At 44.4% G+C, this 27,079-nt stretch overlaps 1 protein-coding gene across 2 annotated transcripts in view; it reads right to left on the bottom strand.

Moving 5' to 3' along the window:
- Nucleotides 1-27,079, bottom strand: part of ELP4 (elongator acetyltransferase complex subunit 4) — a 522,158-nt gene that overhangs the window by 338,186 nt on the left and 156,893 nt on the right. For both annotated transcript variants that reach the window (XM_077460872.1, XM_077460873.1), the window contains exon 5: nt 5,181-5,314. In XM_077460872.1, the coding sequence (XP_077316998.1) occupies nt 5,181-5,314 (134 nt within the window). The remainder of the gene's footprint in view (nt 1-5,180; nt 5,315-27,079) is intronic.

Below are 27,079 nucleotides of genomic sequence, written 5' to 3'. Positions count from 1 at the left end.
GCTTTAGCTGCCAGAAGGGCTTATGAACGAGCCTCCCACCACCTCCAAGCACACACATGTATCAAAGGCTACATGTACGTGTCAGTTCCCGGGCCCTGTCCTTCCTAGAAGGACTGGAAACATTATAGATGTTCTCTATTTAACTGATAAATCTTTGTTAGAGATAAATAGAATGGATACAAATTTATAATATGGAGGAAGATGGTACCAATCACTCAATTATATATTGAGGCTGGCCAAAAATGTTGCAATCTTTTTTTTACAATCTCATTTCTTTATGTATTTATAATAGAATACTTTCATGCAGCTTAGAATAATAGTAATTTATCAGTGATTGCATGTTAAAGGTTTTAAAGCTAGCCATCTAGAAAAAGCCATATAATATATGGAGTTTGCATGTTCTCCCTGTGCATGTGTTGATTTCTGCTTGACACTCTGGTTTCCTCCCAGAACTCCAAAGAAATGCTGGCAAGTTAATTGGCTGTTGCCTAAATTGACCTTAAGACCCCTTTCATACCGGGGGCGTTTTGCAGGCGCTATAGCGTTAGAAATAGCGCCTGCAATCCGCCCTCAAACTGATGCTCCATTCATTCCAGTGTGAAAGCCTGAGGGCTTTCACACTGGAGCGGTGCGCTGGCAGGACGTCAGGAAAAGTCCTGCCAGCAGCTTCTTTGGAGCGGTGAAGGAGCGGTGTGTTTACCGCTCCTCCACCACTGCTCCCCATTGAAATCAATGGGGCAGCGCTGCATTACCGCCGGCAAAACGCAGCTATTGTGGCGTATTGCGGGCGGTTTTAACCCTTTCTCGGTTGCCAGTGTGGGTAAAAGCGCCCCGCTAGCATCCGAAATGCGCTGCAAATCCGACGATAAAACACTGTTAAAAATAAAAGCGTTTTACCGCCAACGCTATGGGCGCGGCAGTGTGAAAGGGGTCTAAAAGAGAAGTCCAGTCAAAGCTTGTTTGGCTGTACTTCTCCTGTGCATCACAGGAGTGCAGTTTCTTTCTGCCTTCCAGTGACCCATTTTCAGTAGACAGCGGGCTGTAGCCCGCTATCAGCTGACGTCACAGAGCCGTTCCAGGTTCAGGAAAGATTGCGACCGTATTATGTTGGGAATCATCCACATGCCTAGACCGGCACCCAGCTCAGCCTCTCAGTGGGCTGCAAGGACGGTCATCAGCTCTCTGCTCAGAGAGCCTTGAGAACCAAGTGATTGGCAGTGTTGGTTCTCAGTGTTAGAACTGTCGGGGGACAGATCCAACATCAGGTATGATTCTGGAAAAAAATCACTTCCCATACTTCTTTTTTAAAGTAGTTCTAAAGGCTGAAGGTTTTTTTTACCTGAATGCATTCTCTGCATTAATGTAAAAACCTTCTAAGTGCAGCTCTGTCCTCCTCCCGCCCCCCCCCCCCCCCCCCCCACACACACACACACACACACACACACACACACACACACACACACTTACTGTTCCTGAGCCTGATCTCGATCCAGCACTGTGCATGAGAGCAGCAGCTCCCTTCCTCCTTATAGGTTTAGAGACAGCAGCGGGAGCCATTGCCTCCTGCTGCCATCAATCACAGCCAGTGAGGAGGGAGTGTGAGGCAGGACTGGCTTGCTATGGTGGACACTCAGGAGGGGGGAGGAGCCGGGAGTACAGGCGGGGGACCCAAGAAGAGGAAGAACGGGGCTGCTCTGTGCAAAACCATTACACAGAGCAGGTAAGTAGAACATGTTTGTTATTTTAAAAACAAATATAGGTTTACAATCACTTTAATGTGTTTAAAGTGGTGTTCCACAAAAAAAAAACAATTTATTAAAATTCCTTTAAAAAAAAACAAAAAATAAATAAAATTTGGAATTTTTTTTTAACTCACCTCTAAAGGCCTGTTGCTAGGGGGTCCCTCGTAGTCTGCCTCCTTCAGTGCCTGGGCTGGGGACATCACTTCCCCTTGGCACTAGAAGGGCTCAGCTCTGCCCCTCCCTCCTGTCAGTCATCTGGGACACGCACGGTCAATCACGGAGCACGGCGCTGCTCGCACATGTGAAGCCACAGCCAGGTGCTCACAGTTAGAATGCCGCCTCCGCCGAGTGGAGGAGGGAACGAGGGGGTTGGGAGAGGCAGGGAGTCAGGAAAACATGATTGCTATTGGGACACACATAGAAGAGGAGGAGCCAAGAGCGCTGGAGGAGGACCCCAGAAGAGGAAGTTTGGGGCCGTTCTGTGCAATACCATTCATTGACCAGAGCAGGTAACTATAACATGTTTATTATTTTAAAGTTGCTGTAAACCTCAGAGATGAAATGTGAAGAATGTATATCCCCATATTCCTGTTATTTCTGTCTGCTGCTTCGTTCGTCTGCTATCAGCACGAGTCACTTCTGACAAGTTTTCCTGACACCAAGAGAAAACTGGTGAGGGGAGGGAGTTCCAGCTGATTGACAGCCTCGGCTCTGTTCCTGTGTGCTAATGTATGTGAAGGGGGGTGTGTCCCTTCCCTCCAATCATCTCTCCTCACTGAGCTCTACTGTGTACAATTTCAACTTTCCGCCTCTTTTTTCTGACAGTTCAGACAAGCTTTTTAAATTCAACACTTTGAACTGGTGAAGAGAAGAGAGCGCTGCATATAAACGGGTACGACGTATGTAGGAGGATTTGTTACACCTCTGTGTATCACCTGAGGCCAGTCACTTCATTGGGTAGATGTAAGGGTTTACAACCACTTATCAGCTGCCTTCGGCATATATACTGCAGCAAGGCGGCTTTAGCTGTGCAAATTGACGTACCTGTACATCGGTCTGTGTATGTGGTAGTGGGGGCACACGCACGGTACCAGCGGCACGCGCCACAGGAGCACGCCCGCGAGTCTGGCGGACTCAATGTCCACTGGCCACCCGCGATCGTGGGAAAGAGAGCCAGAACGGGGATCTGTCAATGTAAACAAACAAATCCCCATTCTGACGGGGGGGGGAGAGAGATCAGCTGTTCCTAGTGATCAGGAACAGCGATCTCTTTTTTTCTCCCAGGCAGCCCTTCCCCCATACAGTTATAAACACCTCCCAGGGAACACAGTTAACCCCTTGATCGTCCCCTCGAATTAACCCCTTTCCTGCCAGTGCCATTTATACAGTGATCAGTGCCGTTTTATAGCACTGTATTAGTGTCACTGGTCCCCAAAAAGTGTTACTTAGGGCAGCGTTTCTCAACTCCAGTCCTCAAGGCGCCCCAACAGGTCATGTTTTCAGGATTTCTTGCAGGTAAAAAAGGCTGTGGTAATTACTAAGGCAGTGAAACTAATCAAATCACCTGTGCAAAATAATGGAAAGCCTGAAAACATGACCTGTTGCGGCGCCTTGAGCACTGGAGTTGAGAACACTTAAGGTCAGATTTGCCCCTCGCAATGTCACAGTTCTGCTAAAAATCGCAGCTCGCTGCCATTACCCATAAAAACAATAAAAAGTCCCAACATTTTTGTAGACGCTATAACATTTGCACAAACCAATCAAGATACACTTATTGCGATTTTTTTTAACCAAAAATATGTAGAATATATATTAGCCTAAACTGATGAATACATTTCTTTAATATATATATATATATATTATTTTTTTGGCTATGTATTATAGCAGAAAGTAAAAAAAAAAAAAAATCAGGAAGAGGGGTAAATCCTTCTGAGTTGAAGTGGTTAATTAAGAAAAAAAAAAAAAAAAACAATTATCCTTTACGTGATACTATACACAGGGGCTTGGAAAACACCTATAATACACACATTTCCAACATAATTGTCCACCTGATATATACCATATTTATCGGCATATAACACACATCTTCATTTTAGGAGGGAAGTTTCAGGAAAAAAAAAACTAAAATTTTTAAATAAAGAACTTTGAAGAAAAATAAGGGTCAGTGCCCTTCAATGCAGCCTCACCATTTCCCATGCAGCTTGATCAATGCCCATCTGCAGCCTCAACTCAAATTACTGCTGCCTTGGAGGGGACAGGGAGGGGGGTGGGACGAGCGCCGTTAGATTACATACAGCGAGAATCTCCTGTTTAATCTGCGCCCTCTTTAATACAAAGTCCCGCCTCCTGGACCGGCTTATATGATAGACGGAACACTGGTCCAATGCCGGCCCAGGAGACAAGACTTCCTATTACAGAGGCCCTGGAGTAAACAGGAGATTCTCACGGCATGTAATCTGACGGCGCTCGTCCTGTCCCCTTCCCGGTTCCCTCCTAGGCAGCCCAAATTGCAGTATCAATGTATAACACGCACACACAGCATTTGCACCCGATTTTAATGCCGCGTTCACACGACCGGACTTTCCAGCGGACTTTCGACGCACTTTCCCAATGAACGGACTTGGCCACACACAATCACACTAAAGTGCGACGGATTCGAACGTGATGACGTATGACGGGACTAGAATAGGGAAGCTCATAGCCAGTAGCCAATAGCTGTCCTAGCGTCGGTTTTTGTCCATCGGACTAGCATACAGACGAGAGGATTTCTCCATAGGAATTGGGTCCGGCGGAAAAATTTGAACATGTTCTATTTCTAAAGTCCGTCAGATTTTTGGACAGCAAAGGTCTGATGGAGCCCATACACGATCAAATTTTCCGACATATACGTTCCGTCAGACCTTTGCTGTCGAAAAAAGTCCAGCCGCGGCATCAGAGTGAAAGAGTGAGTGTTATATGCCAATAAATACAGTATATATGCCAATAAATACAGTATATATGCCAATAAATACAGTATATATATATATATATATATATATATATATATATATACACACACACACACACACACACACACACATATATATATATATAACCGTATTAATGTTGATACAGGTCAGCTTTTCTATAATCTTAGCATATAAAGATTCTGTTAGGAAAATGTTACCAAATATCATACAGAGCTTAATGCAGAATAGTAATAATCATACTCTGCGCTCATCACAACATTAACTAATGTGAAGGCACCAGCTGATCTGTTAAAACAGTATATGAAATTCCTGGGGCATCCAGAAATATTTGGTTCACTCTTTTGGGTATCACCCAATCTGTCAAAATCGTTTGGCCATCATCGGAGGTGATCATGTGACGGGTATTCTAGTCGGGTGGTAAGTGACCCTATGAGTCCACTGTGAGAGAGGAGGCGGTGAGGAAATGTACCTGTATGTCTCTTCCAGGGAGATGATCTGTGGAAGGTAGAATCTATGTGTCTTCACAGACTGCAACATATCTGGACTCATTGGTTTTGATATGTCATAATAATGGCCAAACCTGGATGAAGCCAATGGGACAGACTGTGAGAGAGAGAAAAATAAAATAAAAGCAAAATTAGTCAAAATCTGACTATGTGAAAAATCACTATTAATACATTATATGAATTTTCAAATAAAGTAAAAGTTTCAGCGGAAGTCTGCTGGACTTCAGGAGTAAGGAAAACAAAATGGACATTGTTAAAGCGGAACTCCAGCCACAGATCTAAATACACTGTTGAATGCTCTCCCAACTTGTAAGCTACCTCCCCCAGTAATAAACTGACAGAACAGTTACATTCTATAACCCTGATTGGCTGGACTATTCTATTGCAGACTGAGGTTTGCTTTGGAAGAGATTTCAGTAAGCAAAAGTGGTGCCAAATGGCATCAGGGCCCTTTAAAAGATGGGTGTGCTAGTGACCCACCCAATGCTGGCATCATTGTCAATATGTCTAATAAAATGACAAGCATCACCAGCCCCTCAAGATACATGTTATAAGACTTTAGTTGTAAAAAAAGAAAAAAAAAAAGAAAAAAGCCACACAATGTTTTGGTTCCATAACTGGACCCCTGCTTCTACATTGTTGGTTCCATATATGTGTTTTGGTGTGCTGGAGGAGTTTACTCCTACGTGTGTGTTTTATATACAATATACAGGCAAAATTATTGTGATGCCTGCCTTTCCACACACATGAACTTTAATGGCATCCCAGTCTTAGTCCGTAGGGTTCAATATTGAGTTGGCCCGCCCTTTGCACTTATAACAGCTTCAACTCTTCTGGGAAGGCTGTCCACAAGGTTTAGGAGTGTGTCTGTGGGAATGTTTGACCATTCTTCCAGAAGCGCATTTGTGAGGTCAGGTACTGATGTTGGATGAGAAGTCCTGGCTTGCAGTCTCCACTCTAATTCATCCCAAAAGCATTCTATCCGGTTGAGGTCAGGACAGTCAAGTTCCTCCAGTTCCTCCACCCCAAACTCGCTCATCCACACTATATTTCCAAAAGCATTAGGCCACCTCTCTTAACCATTTAGTGGAGGGGGGGATTATGGTGTGGGATTGTTTTTCAGGGGTTGGGCTTGGCCTCTTAGTTCCAGTGAAGTGAAGTTTGCAGCATACCAAGACATTTTGGACAATTTAATTCTCCCAACTTTGTGGGAACAGTTTGGGGATAGCCCCTTCCCGATCCAACATTACTGCACACCAGTGCACAAAGCAAGGTCCATAAAGACATGAATGAGCGAGTTTGGGGTGGAGGAACTTGACTGGCCTGCACAGAGTCCAGAACCCTTTTGAGATGAATTAGAGCGGAGACTGCAAGTCAGCCCTTCTCATCCAACATCAGCACATAACCTTACAAATGCTCTTCTGGAAGAATGGTCAAACATTCCCATAGACACACCCCTAAACCTTGTGGACAGCCTTCCCAGAAGAGTCAATGCTGTTATAGCTGCAAAGGGTGGGCCAACTCAATATTGAACACTACGGACTAAGATGCCATTAAAATGTATGTGCCTGTAAAGGCAGGTGTCCCAAAACTTCTGGTAATATAGTGTGTGTGTTTTTATATATATTTATTTTATTTTTTTTCCACGCAATATACAAAAGTATTAAAGTGCAGGTATTCGTATCTGGGGTTACAGTAGTGATTCGTTGATAGTATTTTAGAGTATTAGCCGTAGGAAGACAATCTCAGCCTTATCAAAATCTGATTGGCTTAACAAACAAATAACTTTCAAATAAATGAAAAAACAATTAAAGAGGAAGTAAACCCTGATGAGTTTACTTCCTCTTTTTTTCCCTGCAAAGGTAAAGCATAATGGACTACTATGCATCGCATAGTAGCCCATTATGTGTCACTTACCTGACACAGGAGCTAGAGAAGTCGCCGCTGTCCCCTGTAGTCCGCCGCATCCATCTTGCTGGTGACGTCTCGCAGCTCCGCCGCTGTCATTCGGCAAAGCCGCGATGACGTCACTCCCGCGCATGCGCACGGGAGTCGACAAATGCGGCAGCTCCATTCTTGGAACTGCTGCGCTCAGTGCGCCTGCGCGCCGCTGTCTACGGCGCATGCGCCATAGACAGCGGTGCCTGTTTTCGGGCAAATATCTCCTAAACCATATAGGTTTAGGAGATATTGCTTGGACCTACAGGTAAGCCTTAATCTAGGCTTACCTGTAGGTCAAAGTGGTTTGTAAGGGTTTACAACCACTTTAATTAGCCAAATGAAACATTATTAATATGGAATTTATTTCTATATTTACAGTAGAATATTTACAGTAGAATATATATATATATACACACACACACACGTGCACACACACACACACACACAAACTGTATAGCAAAATTTAAAAAAGCACTTGGAAACCCTGGCTTAATTTTAAAATATTTACAGTGATATTCTTTTAAACTGACCGTTTAGATTTAGAATATTTATCAGTTATGAAACTTTTTGGTTATATTTGAACAATAATAGAAACCATGTCTCGGAATAAAATAAGCCCCACCATTCTCACCAGATAACCTGAACCTTGTGTCGATAAGCTCAGGTCACTACAAAGAAGTTCATAATTATGAAAAAATTGTAATTCTGCTCACCAAAACACATAATTCTAGGGCCGAAACAACTAATAAATTAATCGACAATGAATCGATTATGAAATTAATCGATTACTATTTTCATAATCGATTAATCGGCCACTAGCATAATGGGGTTAAAAAATAAATAAATAAAATTGGCCCTTTATAGTACAAAAAGAGCAAATCGCTACTGTAAATATGACCTTCACTGTCCCATAGTAAAAAATGAACCCCTTACAGTAGCGATTATTTGCGCTTTTCATCAAAAAAATTTTAACCCCCATTATGTTAGTAAACATCTCAGGCCTGGGTGTTTTTTGATTCTTTTTGCAGAAACACACTACAGTTCATTTACATGGTTTCCTATGCTGCGTATTTGGAAAGACAAGGGTTTTTTTTTTTTTTAACGCAAAACGGTGCTATTTTGTTTTTTTGGTTCAATATACTTCAATGGTGAAGCTGCAAAAAAGCATGCAATAATGCGTTTTTGCAGCAATTTGCGTTAATCTGCCCAACAACAAATTGGCCCAAAAAATATGTAAAAATGCAAATTGCAACAAAATTACCTTTTTGTTTTTTTAGGTTATTAACCGATTAATCAAAACAATAATCGGCCAACTAATCGATTATGAAAATAATCGTTAGTTGCAGCCCTACATAATTCACACACTTCTATCATTCAGCCCGGAAGATGACTTCATAATTTCCTGGTTCAGGTTTGCATCTTTCTTTGTCACCTCTCCAGGTCCAACTTGGGGGCACTTATTCAGGATCATCACACCGCTGGCTCACTGTTCAATGAGCAAGCAGGTGACACAGGAAGGTGCCAAAGTGGAATGAGAAGAGAGTGGAGGAGTCAGCTTCATGGCACTGTAGCATACGTGTGTTAATCATAAGACTGGCTGAACTGAATTACAACGGTTTACTTTTTATATATTATTTATTTTACCCTCTGTTGAGTTGTTTGGTTGAAGATTTGTTTTACCATCATCACTGGCTTTCTCCCACTGCAGGATGACCACACCACGAAAGCACATTTTAATAAGCCCAGACTTTAACAATAGAGATCGCAATATGAATTAACACATTTCTGTTATCATGCAGACTAACTTGCTGGTGTGGTCTGCATTCCCTGCTGCATTACTGTGGTCAGATCATGTCGTCCACTGTAAAATGTAAGCATGATTCGGAAAGTGTGCCGTCACCATAATGCCCCGTACACACGATCCGAATATCGTACGACCGATCGTATGTCCGTTTTCGGTTAATAATCGCAAGTAGAAATTGAATAGTTAAATAAAGTCAAGAAAATTCTCGTACGATATAAAAAAAAATAAAAAATCGGAAGTGATGTCATATGTTGTGATGTATTTCTATTGAACTTTTGGACGACAACTATACTGACTAAACGAAAATCGTACGATCTGGAATCGTACAAGGAAAATTTCCGTGCACATCCGATCCAATAATATTGGATGAACGGTCGCGATCGGCTGTCGAAAATAGTGTACACACGATCCGAAAATCAAACGACCCTTCCTCGACGACCGTTTTCTTAGGATATTCGGATCGTGTGTACGGGCCATTAGGCAAATGTACTGTGTGGCAATCAAACTAGCCCAAAAATTAGCAGGCAAACTAAAAAAAAAGAAGTCATAATTGTTCTTTAATAAATTTCAGAGCTGATCATAAAACAACGAGCCACCCATGTCTACCTTTTTTTTATTTTTGCAAATTTTACTTTTTTTCCACCCTTTACCTATTAACACCTTCACTCCTATAAAACCCATCTGACAACTTGGGTTAACAAATCTAAAACCAATTAAAAAAGGGTCTGTTTCTGGTCTATAATCTATCTTTTATCCGGATTAGCCATCAGAATGTTTTTATTGCAGACTCCGCAGAGCTCATCTTTTTATTGTCCTCCTCTGAGCCTCCTTTATGTCGGAGAAACACAGGGCCTGACTAAGTGAACTTTCATCTGATGTCTTCATTGACGAGAACTCCGGGGTTGCTTATTTCAGATGCTAATCCCCCAACGAAAGCTCAAGAGAAGTTAGTGAAGATACTGAAAAAGAAAAAGTAGAAACAAGTATTTTATTTTCTTGCCTCGTCTTTGGATCCTCTTTGGGAATCCTGGGGCACATAGCTGAGTTTAATCCATGCTGCTTGGCGGATTAAGGTGGGTGATAACCTCTTTTGATTGAAGAACGAGAGAGAGAGGGGGGGAGAAAAAAAAAAAAAAATACTTTGGTGCTTACAAACTGGGTGGAGACGGATTAGGTCAGAATGTACGCAATAAAAGCTTGGGTTATATCAGAAGCCCTTGAATAGCTCCTCAATGTACTCAATTCCCAAGCCTGGCAGGGAAGCTTGCAAAGACCTACCTGACTCAAATAAGCATGAATAATCTGTCTTAACAGAATCATAGTGCAAAGAAAGACACAGAGTCTGTGCGACTTACCCGGGTCAGCTCTGTCCCTCTGTACATTCCAGCAAGCCAATCGGCAGAAGACCATTGGATTGGCAGCCAGCACAAAATACCTTTCATAATACAGCTGCTGAGTCTCAATGCAGATTTAGTCAGGGGGGTTATCTTTAGTGTTTAAAGCCTTTGGCCATCAGATAAGATTTATCATATCCGAGTGGTATCCAAAACTATGTGCTGCCCGCTGGGAGGGAACTTAGTGGAACTTTGGGGCAGGAAAAACAAAGTTTCCATTGCAGATTTCAAACCACAAAGCGTATAACAAACGAATAGTGTCGCTGGTGGAGATGGTTACACAAAGTAAAGAAGGATGCAGCAAAGTGGTGATGTGGCTGTGACAGCCAATCAAATCCTAACTTCCATTTTTAAACCTGCACTGGGAAATTGGTAACTAGTTGCATAGAAAATAACATTTTATTTTAATACTTAAAGTTGTAATTTAGAAATACATAATTTTTGCATGATGACGTTTGGTCCAGTTTGGACCATTGTAAGTATGCATGTGTCATACCTTAACCACTTTCAGACCGGACCATTTTGCTGGTAAATGACCAGAGGTCTTTTTACACTTTGGCACTGCGCTGCTTTAACTGGTAATTGCGCGGTCATGCAATGTTGTACCCAAACAAAATTTGCGTCCTTTTCTTCCCACAAATAGAGCTTTCTTTTGATGGTATTTGATTGCCTCTGCGATTTTTATTTTTTGCGATATAAACGTAAAAAGACCGCAAATTTTGAAAAAAAATGATATTTTCTACTTTTTGTTATTAGAAAAATCCAATAAACTCAATTTTAGTCATACATTTAGGCCAAAATGTATTCAGCCACATGTCTTTGGTAAAAAAAAAGTCAATAATTGTATATTTATTGGTTTGCGCAAAAGTTGTCACATCTACAAACTAAGGTACGTTTTCTGGAATTTACGCAGCTTTTAGTTTACGACTGCCTATCTCATTTCTTGAGGTGCTAAAATGGCAGGGCAGTACAAAACCCCCCCAAATGACCCCATTTTGGAAAGTAGACCCCCTAAGGAAATTGATAAGAGGCATGTTGAGCCCATTGAATATTTTATTTTTTTGCCTCAAGCGATTGAATAATGACAAAAAAAAAATTTTTTTTTTTTTTTTACACAAAGTTGTCACTAAATGATATATTGCTCACACATGCTATGGGCGTATGTGAAATGACACCCCAAAATAAATTCTGCTGCTTCTCCTGAGTACGGGGATACCACATATGTGGGACTTTTTGGGAGCCTAGCCGCGTACGGGGCCCCGAAAACCAAGCACCGCCTTCAGGCTTTCTAAGGGCGTAAATTTTTGAGTTCACTTCTCACTACCTATTACAGTTTTGAAGGCCATAAAATGCCAAGATTGCACAAAACCCCCACAAATGAACCCATTTTAGAAAGTAGACACCCCAAGCTATTTGCTGAGAGGCATGTTGAGTCCATGGAATATTTTATATTTTGCCACAAGTTGCGGGAAAATTACAAACTTTTTTTTTTTTTTTTTTTTTTAACAAAGTTGTCACTAAATGATATATTGCTCATGCATGCCATGGGCATATGTGAAATGACACCCCAAAATAAATTCTGCTGCTTCTCCTGAGTACGGGGATACCACATATGTGGGACTTTTTGGGAGCCTAGCCGCGTACGGGGCCCCGAAAACCAAGCACCGCCTTCAGGCTTTCTAAGGGCGTAAATTTTTGAGTTCACTTCTCACTACCTATTACAGTTTTGAAGGCCATAAAATGCCAAGATGGCACAAAACCCCCACAAATGACCCCATTTTAGAAAGTAGACACCCCAAGCTATTTGCTGAGAGGCATGTTGAGTCCATGGAATATTTTATATTTTGCCACAAGTTGCGGGAAAATTACAAACTTTTTTTTTTTTTTTTTTTTTTTCACAAAGTTGTCACTAAATGATATATTGCTCACGCATGCCATGGGCATATGTGAAATGACACCCCAAAATAAATTCTGCTGCTTCTCCTGAGTACGGGGATACCACATATGTGGGACTTTTTGGGAGCCTAGCCGCGTACGGGGCCCCGAAAACCAAGCACCGCCTTCAGGCTTTCTAAGGGCGTTACAGTTTTGAAGGCCATAAAATGCCAAGATGGCACAAACCCCCCCAAATGACCCCATTTTGGAAAGAAGACACCCCTAAATTTAGGGGTACACTAGTGAGACTAGGTAATAAATGGCGGGTGCCCTGAAACTATAAAAAAAATAACTAACCAACCAGCGTCACCTGTAACAGTTATATGGTGATCACTGGTGAAAGGGTTAACTAGGGGGCAATTAGGGGGCTTTATGCGGTAGTATATGGGGGTCCCTGGCGCTATAAAAAGCTGCAGCGAACCTAAATAACCTACCTGCCTAACTAGCGTCACCTGTGACACTAATACAGCGATCAGAAAAACGATCGCTTATTAGGCTGGGTTCACACTGGAGCGATGCGGGAACGCCACGAATGCGCGGCGGGTTCCCGCATCGCATGCCTCCCGGCGGCAGTTCACACTGCCCTATGCGAACTGCTGGGAGTGTCAGTGAAATGTTACTGACACCCCCAGATCAGTTCGCATATCGCAGTGCGATCTGCAAACTCGGATCGCATGGTGTGAACACCCATGCGATCCGATTCTGCTGCGGGCCAAAAAAAGGGTCCCGTGCGAATTTGCGGCGGGTGCGGCGAATGGCTGAACTCGATTCGCACAGAGATCGGATGTGATTTGCACTGCAGTGCGGTGCGAATCACATCCGTTCTCATAAACCGCTGCAATGTGAACCCAGCCTTAGTGACACTGGCGACGGGGGGTGATCACGGGGTTAAACCTTTATTGGGGGGTTAGGGGGGTACCTTAGAACTAAAGGGGGCTAACCCTAACTGCCCTAACAGTTATTAGTCACAAATGACACCCGCCGGGTGATCAGGGGGTTAAACCTTTATTAGGTAATAAATGGCGGGTGCCCTGAAACTATAAAAAAATAACTAACCAACCAGCGTCACCTGTAACAGTTATATGGTGATCACTGGTGAAAGGGTTAACTAGGGGGCAATCAGGGGGCTTTATGCGGTAGTATATGGGGGTCCCTGGCGCTATAAAAAGCTGCGGCGAACCTAAATACCTACCTGCCTAACTAGCGTCACCTGTGACACTAATACGGCGATCAGAAAAATTATCGCTTATTAGGCTGGGTTCACACTGGAGCGATGCGGGAACGCACGAATCCGCGGCGGGTTCCCGCATCGCATGCCTCCCGGCGGCAGTTCACACTGCCCTATGCGAACTGCTGGGAGTGTCAGTGAAATGTTACTGACACCCCCAGATCAGTTCGCATATCGCAGTGCGATCTGCAAACTCGGATCGCATGGTGTGAACACCCATGCGATCCGATTCTGCTGCGGGCCAAAAAAAGGGTCCCGTGCGAATTTGCGGCGGGTGCGGCGAATGGCTGAACTCGAATCGCACAGAGATCGGATGTGATTTGCACTGCAGTGCGGTGCGAATCACATTCGTTCTCATAAACCGCTGCAATGTGAACCCAGCCTTAGTGACACTGGCGACGGGGGGTGATCACGGGGTTAAACCTTTATTGGGGGGGTTAGGGGGGTACATTAGAACTAAAGGGGGCTAACTCTAACTGCCCTAACAGTTATTACAGTCACAAATGACACCAATGCAAAAAAAAAAAAAAAAAAATGACATTGGTGTCACTGTGACTGGGGGGCAGGGGTAATTGGGGGGGTGATCGGGGGGTAAAGGGGGGGTGTGAGTGTGCCTGGCATGTTCTACTGTGTGTGTAGAGTGTTGGTGCAACTCACCGATCCGCTCTCCTCCGTGTCGGAACGGAAAATACCGACACGGAGGAGAGAATACATCACTTCCTCTCCTGTGTTTACATTACAGGAGAGGAAGTGATGTCACCGGGGATTTCTATTCGTCGGGAGCGATCGCGAGGGGGTGGCCATGAATGAATGGCCGCCCCCTCGTCCCGGATCGCTCCCGGACGAAAACCGACCGCCGCAGGCACCGGGCGGGGGCCCGATCGGGCCCCCGACCCGCGGGAGGCAAGGGACGTACATGTATGTCCTTATGCCTGCCCGTGCCATTGTACCGACGTACATCGGCGTGCGGCGGTCGGCAACTGGTTAAAGATCTCTGTGATAGCTGGAAATCACTGTAGTAGGTAACACTAATAACAGTGATCGTTGCTAGCTTCTGGATCCCATCCCGACCAGATGCCTTGCTGCTTAGTGAACACAGGGGGTTGCACACTCGGCGTGGGCATCATTTAGAGAACAGCTTGTATTTTGTAAATGAATACAACGCATTCTCTGATTGGACATGGTGGAGAAGCAGGGCAGCGATGCCACAATCTCCACTTCGCATTCACTGAGAAAATGCAATTTGTTTTGTGACTTCCTTCTGTCACATGTCCTTTCGTATTTAGTAAAATGAATTCAGTTAATTTTATTCTTTTTACTTATTTGCACATTATTTAGTTAAACCAATCACTCGTCCTAAATACTAATAATCAACAATAATATGCCTAGATACTAATAATTAACTGTTCTTTAAAGCGGGAGTCCGCCGTTTTTTTTTTAAAGCCAGCAGCTACAAATACTGCAGCTGCTGACTTTTAAAATAATGACACTTACCCGCCCAGCGCGCCCGCGATGTCGGCACCCGAAGCCGATCTCTCGATCGTCTCTCGGGTGCTGCCGCTGCCATCTTGGGTATGGGAATCAGGAAGTGGCGCCTTGCGGCTTCATTTCCCGGTTCCCTACTGCGCATTGCGTGAGCCGCGCTGCGCAATAAGGATGGTCCCCGCTGTCTCTAGGGATCCGTGTGTTTCCCAGCAGACAGCAGGGGACCTTCGGGAAAGGGGCGTAGATTCTGCGGAAAGGGGCATACCTTCTGCAGATATCTATGCCGGAAGTGGGTGCAGATACCTGTACTGTACAGGTACCTGCACCCCCTCCCCCCTGAAAGGTGCCAATTGTGGCGCCGGAGGGGGGGGGGAGGGTTCCAATGAGCGGAAGCTTCACTTTAGAGTGGACCTCCGCTTTAAAAGAGATGTGTAGTTATACAGTATCTCACAAAAGTGAGTACACCCCTCACATTTGTGTAAATATTTTATTATTTCTTTTCATGTGACAACACTGAAGAAATTACAATTTGCTACAATGTAAAGTAGTGAGTGTACAGCTTGTATAACAGTGTAAATTTTATGTCCCCTCAAAATAATTCAACACACAACCATTAATGTCTAAGCCGCTGTGAGCAAAAAGTGAGCACACCCCTAAGTGAAAATGTCCAAATTGTGCCCAATTAGCTATTTTCCCTCCCCAGTGTCATGTGACTCGTTGTGTTACAAGGTCTCAGGTGTGAATGGGGAGCAGGTGTGTTAAATTGGTTGTTCTCGCTCTCACTCTCTCATACTGGTCACTGGAGGATCAACATGGCACCTTATGGCAAAGAACTCTCTGAGGATCTGAAAAAAAAAGATTTGTTTTTCTACATAAAGATGGCCTAGGCTATAAGAAGATTGCCAAGACCCTGATACTGAGCTGCAGCACGGTGGCCAAGACCATACAGTGGTTTAACAGGACAGGTTCCACTCAGAACAGGCCTTGCCATGGTCGACCAAAGAAGTTGAGTGAACATGCTCAGCGTCATTTCCAGAGGTTGTCTTTGGGAAATAGACATATGAGTGCTGCCAGCATTGCTGCAGAGGTTGAAAGGGCGGGGGGGGCATGGCGGTGCGGGGTCAGCCTGTCAGTGCTCAGACCATACGCCACACACTGCATCAAATTGGTCTGCGTGGCTGTCGTCCCAGAAAGGAAGCCTCTTCTAGAGATGATGCACAAGAAAGCCCACAAAAAGTCTGCTGAAGAAAAGCAGACTAAGGACATGGATTGCTGGAACCATGTCCTGTAGTCTGATGAGACCAAGATAAACTTATTTGATTTAGATGGTGTCAAGCATGTGTGGCGGCAACCAGATGAGGAGTACAAAGACAAGCATGTCTTGTTTACAGTCAAGCATGGTGGTGGGAGTGTCATGGTCTGGGGCTACATGAGTGCTGCCGACACTGGGGAGCTACAATTCATTGAGGGAGCAATGAATGCCAACATATACTGTGACATACTGAAGCAGAGCATGACCCCTCCCTTCGGAGACTGGGCTGCAGGGCAGTATTCCAACATGATAACAACCCCAAACACACCTCCAGAACAATCACTGCTTTGCTAAAGAAGCTGAGGGTAAAGGTGATGGGCTGGCCAAGCTTGACCTAAACCCTATTGAGCATCCTAAAATGGATGGTGGAGGAGCGCAAGGTCTCTTAACATCCATCAGCTCTGTGATGTCGTCATGGAGGAGTGGAAGAGGACTCCAATGGCAACCTGTGAAGCTCTGGTGAACTCCATGCCCAAGAGGGTTAAGGCAGTGCTGGAAAATGGTGGCCACACAAAATATTGACACTTTGGGCCTAATTTGGACATTTTCACTTAGGGATGTACTCACCATTGTTGCCAGCGGTTTAGACCTTATTGGCTGTGTGTTGAGTTATTTTGAGGGGACAGCAAAAAGGAGGTGTCCTTTTATGGATCCAGAACATTGTGTGTCTTTTTGACAAAGTCCTTATAACATGTACCTTGGTGCGCTTGGGGTGACTTTAATTTTATTGAACACATTGACAATGGTGCCAATGTGGTGGGTCACTAGTGTACCCTTCTTTTAAAAGGCATGCACCCCTTTTGCTTACTGAAATATCTCGCAAATGTGCAGTAGAGAGGTCCAGCGACTTTAGCATGTCAAGCTGTAAAGAATGGATCTGTTCTGTCAGTTTACAGGTAGGGAGAGCATTCAACAGTGTATTTAGATCTGTTGGTGGCATTCAGCTTTAACAATGTCCAATTTGTTCTACTTGGGCTGAGGTTGTTTTTCCACTGGTGATATTTTACATTCTAATAACCAATCGTCACTAATACGCCTAGATAATAACAACTACTCTTTAATAGAGTTGTGCATTCAAAGAAACAAGGTTTTAAAAGCATACAGTATAGATAATAATTATAATCATATTTATATAGCGCCAACAGTTTACGCAGCGCTTTACAATAAAAAGGGGGACATTAAAATACAGTTCATTACAAAAGGAACATAAGTTATCCAGGACATCAAAAATCGTTTAATGGACTGATGGTCCCCTTTCTCCGGCAGCACTGAACACTGTGGTCACTTTTTTCTGGAGGAGGACATGTGACATCAGTGTTTGTTCAGTTTTTTGCTGAATTGAAAAAAAAAAAAAAAACAGAGCTTTCTAGACCTACAGTATATTACATCAATTGGTGGCAGGTAAACAGACTTTCAGTGACTACCTCCAATCTAGCACGTTTAGGTCAGAAAAAAGGTAAAAGGATGCAGGCTTTCCCATTTTTTTTTTACACCAGGATGGACTAAAAAGTAATAGGATCTAAACAGATACACATCCAGTTACAGTGCTCAGTGCTGTAAATAAAGTATTTGCCCCCTTCCTTATTTTTTATTTTGCATATTTCTCACACTTAAATGATTCAGATCAAACACATTTTAATATTACACAAAGATAACCCAAGTAAATCCAAGATGCAATTTTTAAATGTGTGATTTATTAAGGGAAAATAGCTGTTCAAACTTGCCTTGCCCTATCTATGTGAAAAAGTAGTTGCCCCCTCCCATGCTGAATCATGAATAAACTGTGATCATTAACCACAATTTTTGGGAAAGCTGAGCTAAATTTCACTTGCCACACCCAGGCCTGATTACTGCCAGACCTGTTGAATCAAGAAATCATATAAATAGAAGCTGTCTGAAAGTGAAGCACGCTAACAGATCACAAAAAGCCACATATCATGCCACAATCTAACAAGTTCAAGAACAGATTTGAAACAAAGTAATGTACATGTATCGGTCTAGTAAGGGTTTCAAAGCTATTTCTAATGCCTTGTACAAACGGTCAGAAATTCCGGCAGAAAAGGTCTGATCAGATTATATTGTTGGAAAATCCCATCGGGTGTGGGAAATTCTGACGGAAAAAATTTGAGAGCAGGATCTCAAATTTTCCGCCAAAAAAATCAGATTAGACTTTTTCCGATCGTTTGTAGAGAATTACGATCGGACAAAGTGCCACGCATGCTCAGATCAAATTACGAGACCAAAGCTATTGGCTACTAGCCTCAACGTAGTCCCGTCGTAACGAACGAGCGTCATCAAGTTCCGAACGATTGGATTTTCTGACAACTTTGTCCAACCATGTGTATGCAACACGAGTTTAGGACAAAATCCGTCTGAAAAAAATCAGACGGATTTTGTGGTCGGAATGTCCGACCGTGTGTACAAGGCATGAGGCTTTGGAACTCCAGTGAACCACGGGGAGAGCAATTATGGAAATAACTTGGAACGGTGGTGAACCGTCCCAGTAGTGGCTGGCCTACGAAAATTACTCCAAGAGCATGACGATGACTCATCCAGGAGGTCATAAAAGAACCCAAAACAAAATCTAAAGAACTGCAGGTCTCACTTGCCTCAGGTAAGATCAGTGTTCATGATTCAACAATAAGAAAGACTGAGCAAAAATGGCATCCATGGGAGAGTTCCAAGGTCAAAGCCACTGCTGACCAAAAAGAACACAAAGGCTCATCTCACATTAACCAAAAAAAATCTTGATTATCCCCAAGACTTTTAGGAAAATATTCTGTGGAGCGACGAGACAAAAATTTTAGTTTTTGGAAGGTGTGCGTCCTGTTGCATCTGGCATAAAACGAATACAGCATTTCATAACAAGAACATCATACCAACAGTCAGACATTGTGGTGGTAGTGTGATGGTCTGGGGCTGCTTTGCAGCTTCAGGACCTGGACGACTTACCATAATTGATGGAACAATGAATTCTGAGCTCTACCAGAAAATCCTAAAGGAGAATGTCTGGCCATCAGTTTGTGAAGCTCAAGTGCACTTGGTCAAGCTCAAGTGCACTTGGGTTATGCAGCAGGACAATGATCCAAAACACAACAGCAAGTCCACCTCCAAATGGTTCAAACAAAGCAAAATTTAGGGTTTGGAGTTTCCTAGTCAACTTAAAGCCAATTAATATGTTGTACCATGATCTTACACAGGCCGTTCATGATGGAAAACCCTCCAATGTGGTAGAATTAAAACAATTCTGTAATGAAGAGTGGGCCAAAATTGCTCCACAGCAATGTGAAAGACTTATTACCAGTTATCGCAAACGCTTGATTGCAGTTGTTGCCGCCAAGGGTGGCACAACCAGTTATTAGGTTTAGGGGGCAATTACGTTTTCACATAAAGCTAGGCAGGTTTGGACAGCTTTTTTGCCTTCATAAATTAAACCATCATTTAAAAACTACATTTTGTATTTACTCGGGTTATCTGTGTAATAATAAATTCTGTTTGATGATTGAAGTCATTTAAGTGAGACAAATATGCAAAAAAAATATAAATATCAGAAAGGTGGCAAATACTTTTTCACAACGTGGTATATACACCTGTCGATTGACTTGTATAGAGCTTCCGATCAGGTCTACTTGAAAAACAGACAGGTAGACCTGAGCAGACTGCCCCTGTGAAAGGGGCCAAACAGTAACAAAAATACAATAAAACATAATAGAGGATCTAACCCTTCCCCAGCTATTTAGAATAATTGTTTTTAGGTCCTATTGGGGAGATGTGCCCTCATTTCCTGTTTTGTCTGACACTCGTCAAAGACCTCTGGGGGCCTGCACTTCATACATGCCAGCAGTATTCTGTTGTCTTAAAGTGACAGTCTCTTTAAGGCAGGGTAAAATAACATGATCATACCGACTGAGAGTCCACTTTAAAGCACGTCTCCAGCTTTAAATGATAACTGACACCATGTCACTCCCTGGCTACATCTACAAAACTCTAAGGAATATCCAGCAGTCAGCAAAATGTAAATGAACATTCCAACTCCTTTTCAAAAAGCATAAGTGTTTTCACAATAGACATCCATACATCAAGAGTAAAAGACAGACACTTTCTGTAAGAAAAGTCCCTAAATCTAATGGTAAAATACAGATTTAGGTTTTTCCAATAATTGTCTTTAGCCTTGTTATGAAAAACACATGATTAAATAAGACCGACTGAACAGGGACTAATGTGGCTGAATTAATAAGTGTTCCCAAGATGGCTGCATCGCAATCTCAGATGGAATACGTCTTTGGCCCTGTGGGTAAAAATGCTAAGTTAAATTAAGTTATCCTTATTAGAAGAGATGTTAGCAGATTGAGTGCTTTCACTTTGACATTTTGCAACACAAGTTGATTAGTAGGCGTTTTCTCTAAAAAAAACAAGATGATCAACTTTTTTTTTTTTTTTTTTTCTATTTGCTTTTTAATAACTCCTCGGTGCCTTGTGACTGCGGCAGACTAGCTTTCACCTTAATAAAAAGGGATGAGATTATGAGATCTGCCTGGAGGCTGTTTGAGTTGGCCCGTCACCATGTGTAAAGCATTTGGTAATACAAACACTTCCCATGTCTGCACAAATCCATAGATAACCAAACATGCCAAACCTTGTCTTGTCCCATCCCACTTCTTCATCTGTGGTTAGAGACTTCATACCAAATGCTCATATAGTGGCAGGAGCCAATAATAAAACAAAAAGGTTAGAGAAAATGCCAGAACTTTGGATTGAGGCACAGATAGAGAACAACATACCGATGGAAGTACAACCCAAACATCAAATGTCATATGAAGAGCACTTATAATAGTCCACTCTGTTACTCTGATTACTTGGTGCACAAACCAGGGCAATGCAGACTGGGTCCCAGTCCCAAGTTAATTATATTTTCAAACAATACAGATGACTGAAGTATTAAAAGTTTTTTTTTTGTTTTGTTTTTTTAAGGAATTTTATTTGGGTTTTCCATAGTACAAAAAAGAAAATAAATAAAAATCACTTTGCTCAGAAAATTGTAAATGTGCGATGCAGAATAGTAGGCAACAGTCATGAGGCAGTATAAAGGCCCGTACACATGATCAGACTTTTTGACAACAAACATGCAAATTAGCTGTTTTTGAGCAACATCCGACCGTGTGTACACTCCATCGGACAAACTTTTTCCGTTTTCATCTGACTTTTGTTGGCTCTGGGAACGGACAAACTTTCTGGCAACAAAAGTCAGATGGAGCAAAGTCTGATGGAGCAAAGTCTGATCGTGTGTACAGAAAACCATAGGACTTTTGTACAAAGTACAAACAGGCATGCTCAGAACCAATGCAAAAGATCAGACAAGACAGAAGTTGACCAAAGGTGGCGGTAAAGAGCAGAAAAACCACATGATTTGGTGAAAGTTGGCTGAAAAAGTCCTGCTGTGTGTATGCAATACAAGTTCTCGGCCGACGCCCTTTGTACAAAAATCAACAGGAAAGTTTGTACAAAGTCCGATCGTGCGTATGAGGCTTTAGAAACACTGGATATATAATGGCCTAGCATCTAATCTAAAGCTTCACCTACAATCAAGTGTGAGCAAGACAATGTGGAGGGATTGAGGAAGCGTGGATGATAGGGGTAACCCTGTAAAATACCACAAGCATGGCAGTAAGAAAGATATCAGTATCAACATTACAAAGACTTACAACTGTAAAATGTCCATTAGAGGGTGTCAACCCACAAGGCAGAGGGGGTTCACTGCACATATTGGGTTTAGATTTAAAAGGTTTTATTTTTAAAGCATTGTAAAGAGGTAGCGGTAACATGCATCAAGAGTCTCTAAAAAAAAAAAAATAGACTGGTGGTCAAGGACTACCTACCTAGTGACCAGACTCAAGACATTCCAACTCCCTGCCTGAGAGTACTGGCACCTGGAAATAATTAATGACTGCATAGTTCAGTTTTTCTGTGGCATGCCACTACATGATGTAACACGTAGAGAGAGAGGAGAGGCTGACGCGAACTGGAAGTAATGCAGGAACCTACCGGAACATCAAGGCTTTTCATGTTTGAAGTGTGGTTTTAAAGTAATAAATGTGAGTGCATTCATTTTAAAGAAGTAAGCTGGTGGATTAATACTATGCTATGGGAGCACATGCATCTTTGTTTTCCCCTTCCCCATAGTGATATTTGCAGAATGAACATATGAAAACTGTAGTACTAATATAAATAGCCATATACTCATACTGCATACTAAGGAGGAGTAATCTGGAGAGGGATACCAGTGAATAGGAGGAAAAATAGATGGCAAAAAAAAAGAAAGGGAATGCAAAAATAGGATTTTTTTTTGTACTCACCGTAAAATCCTTTTCTCTGTAATTCACCGACTGACACAGCTCCTCTCTGTAACAAATGGTTGTTAGCCTTATCACTAGGAGAATACTAGGCAAAGTTGTAACACAACACCAGGGGGCGGTCCCTCTGGCTACAACCCTCCACCATGCAAAGCAGCCTCAGTACGTCAACAAGCAGTATAACGTAGATATAAGAAGGTAAAAGGAGGGGTGGTGAATTACAGAGAAAAGGATTTTACGGTGAGTACAAAAAATCCTATTTTCTCTTATATTCACACCCTGACACAGCTCCTCTCTGTAACAAATGGGACGTCCCCAAGCAGTGCCAAAACAAGGGGTGGGAAAAACAGCATAAAAACCTCATCCACCATGGCAAGTGGGAACTAGTAAAACTATACCCACAAAAAAACAGCAGTGCGTGGAAAACCACCACAAAAAAAAAAAAACAGGGTATCCTCAACAGGAGTGATCCCCAAGACCGCACCAAACTGCGGAAGTAATGCAACAGTGCATTAACATAACAGTACTGAGTTTTTATCGAAAAACCAGGAAAAAAATATCCATTACATATTCAATTGCAACTACACGGCCGTCTGCAAAACTTTGCGGCCAAAACAGGCATCAGCTGATGCACTGACGTCTACCTTGTAGAACTTGGTAAACGTGTGGACAGATGACCAGGTCACCGCCTTACACACCTGAGCGACCGACGCTTGGTGTCGGAAGGCCCAAGACATTCCGATTGCCCTTGTGGAGTGGGCTGTTACCGGAAAGGGGGGCACCTGCCCCTTCAAGGCATAGGCTTGTACTACAATCTGTCTGATCCACCTGGAAATGGTGGCCGAGACCGCCATACCTTTCTTTGGACCAGCCACCGAAACAAACAGTGAGTCTGACTTCCGAAAGGGAGCTGTGGCAGACAAATACACCTTCAGAGCCCTAACCACATCAAGAGCGTGAAGGGCCACCTCCTTAGGGTGCTTCGGCTTAGGACACAGAGATGGCAATACAATGTCCTCATTGATATGAAAAGCCGAGACCACTTTCCGTAGAAAGGACGGTTGCGGACACAACACCACCTTATCCCTGTGAATAACCATATAGGGCGACTTGCAGGACAAGGTCGCCAGTTCCGAAACCCTCCTGCCCGATGTGATGGCCACTAGAAAGGCCACTTTCTGGGAAGGAGTCAACAGGGGAATCTCCCTGATATTTTCAAACGGCGGTTTTTGAAGCACCGACAACACCAGGTTCAAATCCCATGGGGGCAACGGTGGACGCACCGGAGGGACTACATGTTGTATCCCCTGAACGAAGGTACTCACTAAGGAGTGCGATGCCAGGGGTCGTTGAAAAAAGACAGCTAAGGCTGAGATTTGCCCTTTGATGGTGCTTAATGCCCATCTCTGGTCAACTCCTTGCTGGAGAAACAGAAAGATCCTGGATATGGAAAAAGAGCGCGGATGCCATCCTTTCTCCTCACACATGGAGATGTAGGCCTTCCAGGTACGATGGTATATCTTCCAAGAAGATTTCCGTGCTCTCAACCTAGTTGGAATCACCGAGTCCGACATGCCGTTAAAGCCAGCGATGGTAAAGCAGGATGGAGAATCGGACCTTGAGACAGAGGGTCTTCTCTCAACGGCAGTCGCCAAGGAGCGTCTGGCCTCAGAGTCCCTGGTACGCAGACCTAGTGTGCCTGGTGGCAATCTGGGGATATCAGTACTACTAGGATCTCCTCGGCTTGAGACAGGAGATCCACATCTGGTGGTGTGCCCCACTTCAGGCACAGCAACCTGAATATCTCCGGATGCAATGCCCATTCTCCTGGGTCCAGCATCTGTCAGATAGTCCGCCTGCCAGTTCTCCACTCCCGGGATGTAAATGGCCGACAGGGCCGGTACGTGTTGCTCTGCCCACCGAAGTATGTGAGCGACCTCCCATGCAGCGGCTGAGCTTCTTGTTCCCCCTTGGTGATTGACATACGCCAAATCCGTGGCGTTGTCTGACTGTAGCCTGATCGGACGCCCTGGAAGCGTTCCGAGTCCGGAACCGGTACAATCACCTCGCGATTCAGCAAATGCCTTACCGCCCCCAACAGGGCCTCCCAGCGAACCGTGGATATGGGTATGTTGGAGGGGAAGAATCTGTTTGGTGGCCAAGAGAGAAACTCTATCTTGTAGCCTGTGGAAATCAGATCACAGACCCATTGGTCGGATAACCGGGAGGACCACCAGGCTGCAAACTCCCGAAGGCGACCCCCCACCCGAGACATGGGTGGGGGCAAACCTTCATGCGGTAGCACTTTTATTCGCAGGTTTGTTAGGCTTGTGGTTCCTGTAACGTTTTTGACCGTCTGTGGGCTTCCTGTCGGGCTGGGGACATTTTGCCGAAGCTCCCGGTGGACGAAAAAGCCGATTGTGAGTGGAAAAAGAGGGCCCTTGCCTATGGCGTGGCTCCTTAGCCTTCCTGGACTATGGGAGTAGGGTACTCTTACCACCGGTGGCATTTTTAATAATGTCCTCTAATTAGGGTCCAAAGAGCCAGTTGCCAAGGAAGGGAATATCTATCAGGGCTTTTTTGGATGCCTGGTCAGCAGACCAGCATTTTAGCCAAATTAGTCCCCTCAACCGGGATCATGGTTACTTTATTTAACCTGGATACTGGGGGGTCCATGACCGGAGGAGCTGACCATTTTTCCTCAAAGGGGTAACACACCACCATGTATTTGGGGACCGAAAAGGATCGTTGCAGGCGACCCCATTCCTTGTAAATGAACTTGTCAAAATAAGTCAGATACGGGAATACCTTAGGTGAACGTGCTGGCTTGCGGGACCCAAAAGGGACCGGTACATCAGCAGAGGGATCCGCTGGCTCCTGAATCTTCAGGGTATCACGCACAGCTGTGATAAGTGCTCCAACAAGTGCTTTGTCACACCCGGACGGGGACTCATCTTCACTGTCCGAACGGCCCTGGTCAGCGTCGTCTGACAAGACAGAGCAGGGGTCACCAGCCTCAGGAGGACCCAAGTCTGTGTCAGAGCTCTCCCCAGAGGACAGGGGGGGGGGGGGGGGGGGGGGAGGCAGGGGCCGCTTTTTAGCACCTTTCTTCCCATGCACCGCCTCCATCTTGGCAACAAACGAATTGAGGACCACCGCCAGGGTGTCCGGAGGTGACCCGGTTGCAATTGCCTGGATTTCGGGGGGAAGAAACACCAGTTTCTGAAGCCATGCTGACCCTACCCTGTCTGCCACCTGAAGGGGACTTAGGACAGTGACAGTTCCACCCTCCTGGCTGCCGACTGAGGGGCTCTAACCCGCCGGACTCACCACCTAGAGGAGTTCCGCGCTGTTCACAGCAGTGCTTGTAGGCCCCTAGTGCTCCCAGGTGCAGAGGAAACCAAAGCTGTGTCAGTGGCAGTCCATCAGAACTATCGTTCAAGCGATCTGAAAAACGCGCTCAGACTACATAAAATGGCCGCCCAGCGTCCAGTAACGACAAACAGGAAGCTGAGAGCACATGTAGCTGCTGCTGGAGAACACTGAAACGTGCTCAGGCTTCTAGAAAATGGCCGCCAGTGTCCCGAATAGGAAAGCACTGGGAAAATGGCCGCTTGAAGCCCAGAAGACACGCTGCCCTCGCCCACACCTAAAATGGCCACCAGCCAGCTTCCTTGAGGGACAAAGCAAGAAATGTGGCAGACACATAGCTGTACCGAAAACACAGCCAGACCCTCACAGGCACCTCCTGGGAGCTTAACACACAGGATCCAGGCACCACCAGCAAGCCCCCTAACCCAGGTGAAAGTCCTCAGGGATACATGCACAACGCTCAGTACCACATGCAGCACCCCCCCATGAGGGGGGAGATAGGGACAGGGGAAAGAAGAGAGGAAGATGAGGGACCCCAAATTGACCTCCCAGGGAATGCCTAGCTGCTCAACCCCACCGGGGCAGGGAGAGCTGTACTTATCAGTCCTGAAGAGCTGGCAGACATTCCATTGTAGATCTACACCTGATCGGTACAGGGTAGCTACTGGCCTCGGCATACTGTGATGCAGACATCAGTAGCCCAGTCGTATGTACGCCCCGGAGCATAAAAGCTCACCGACCACCTCTGAAGCTGAGGTACGTCATGGCCTGCCAAGCCGTAGCTGCGACCTGCACACGCTCGATGGCTGGACTAGGGAGACTACAAGGATAAGGGTATGCAGCCTGTCACCCAGCCAGCTGTTGATAGTAGATCACATGATCAATCATCTTGCGCAAAAACCCAAGCTTCTGCGTAAAAAAGCACGGACTGATGGGCCCGCAGGGTTCCTAGGTCCTTCTCCTTTGCTAGGCAAAATAAAACCGATGCTGCTTTTCAGGGTGGAGGGCTGTAGCCAGAGGGACTACCCCCCTGGGTGGAAC

The sequence above is a fragment of the Lithobates pipiens genome, unplaced genomic scaffold, assembly GCF_037356315.1.
Source record: "Lithobates pipiens isolate NorthernLeopardFrog02 unplaced genomic scaffold, aLitPip1_a1.2 Scaffold_10, whole genome shotgun sequence".
Lineage (NCBI taxonomy): Eukaryota > Metazoa > Chordata > Amphibia > Anura > Ranidae > Lithobates > Lithobates pipiens.
Note: the sequence above shows the minus strand (reverse complement) of the source record. Positions and strands in the feature narration are given on the sequence as shown.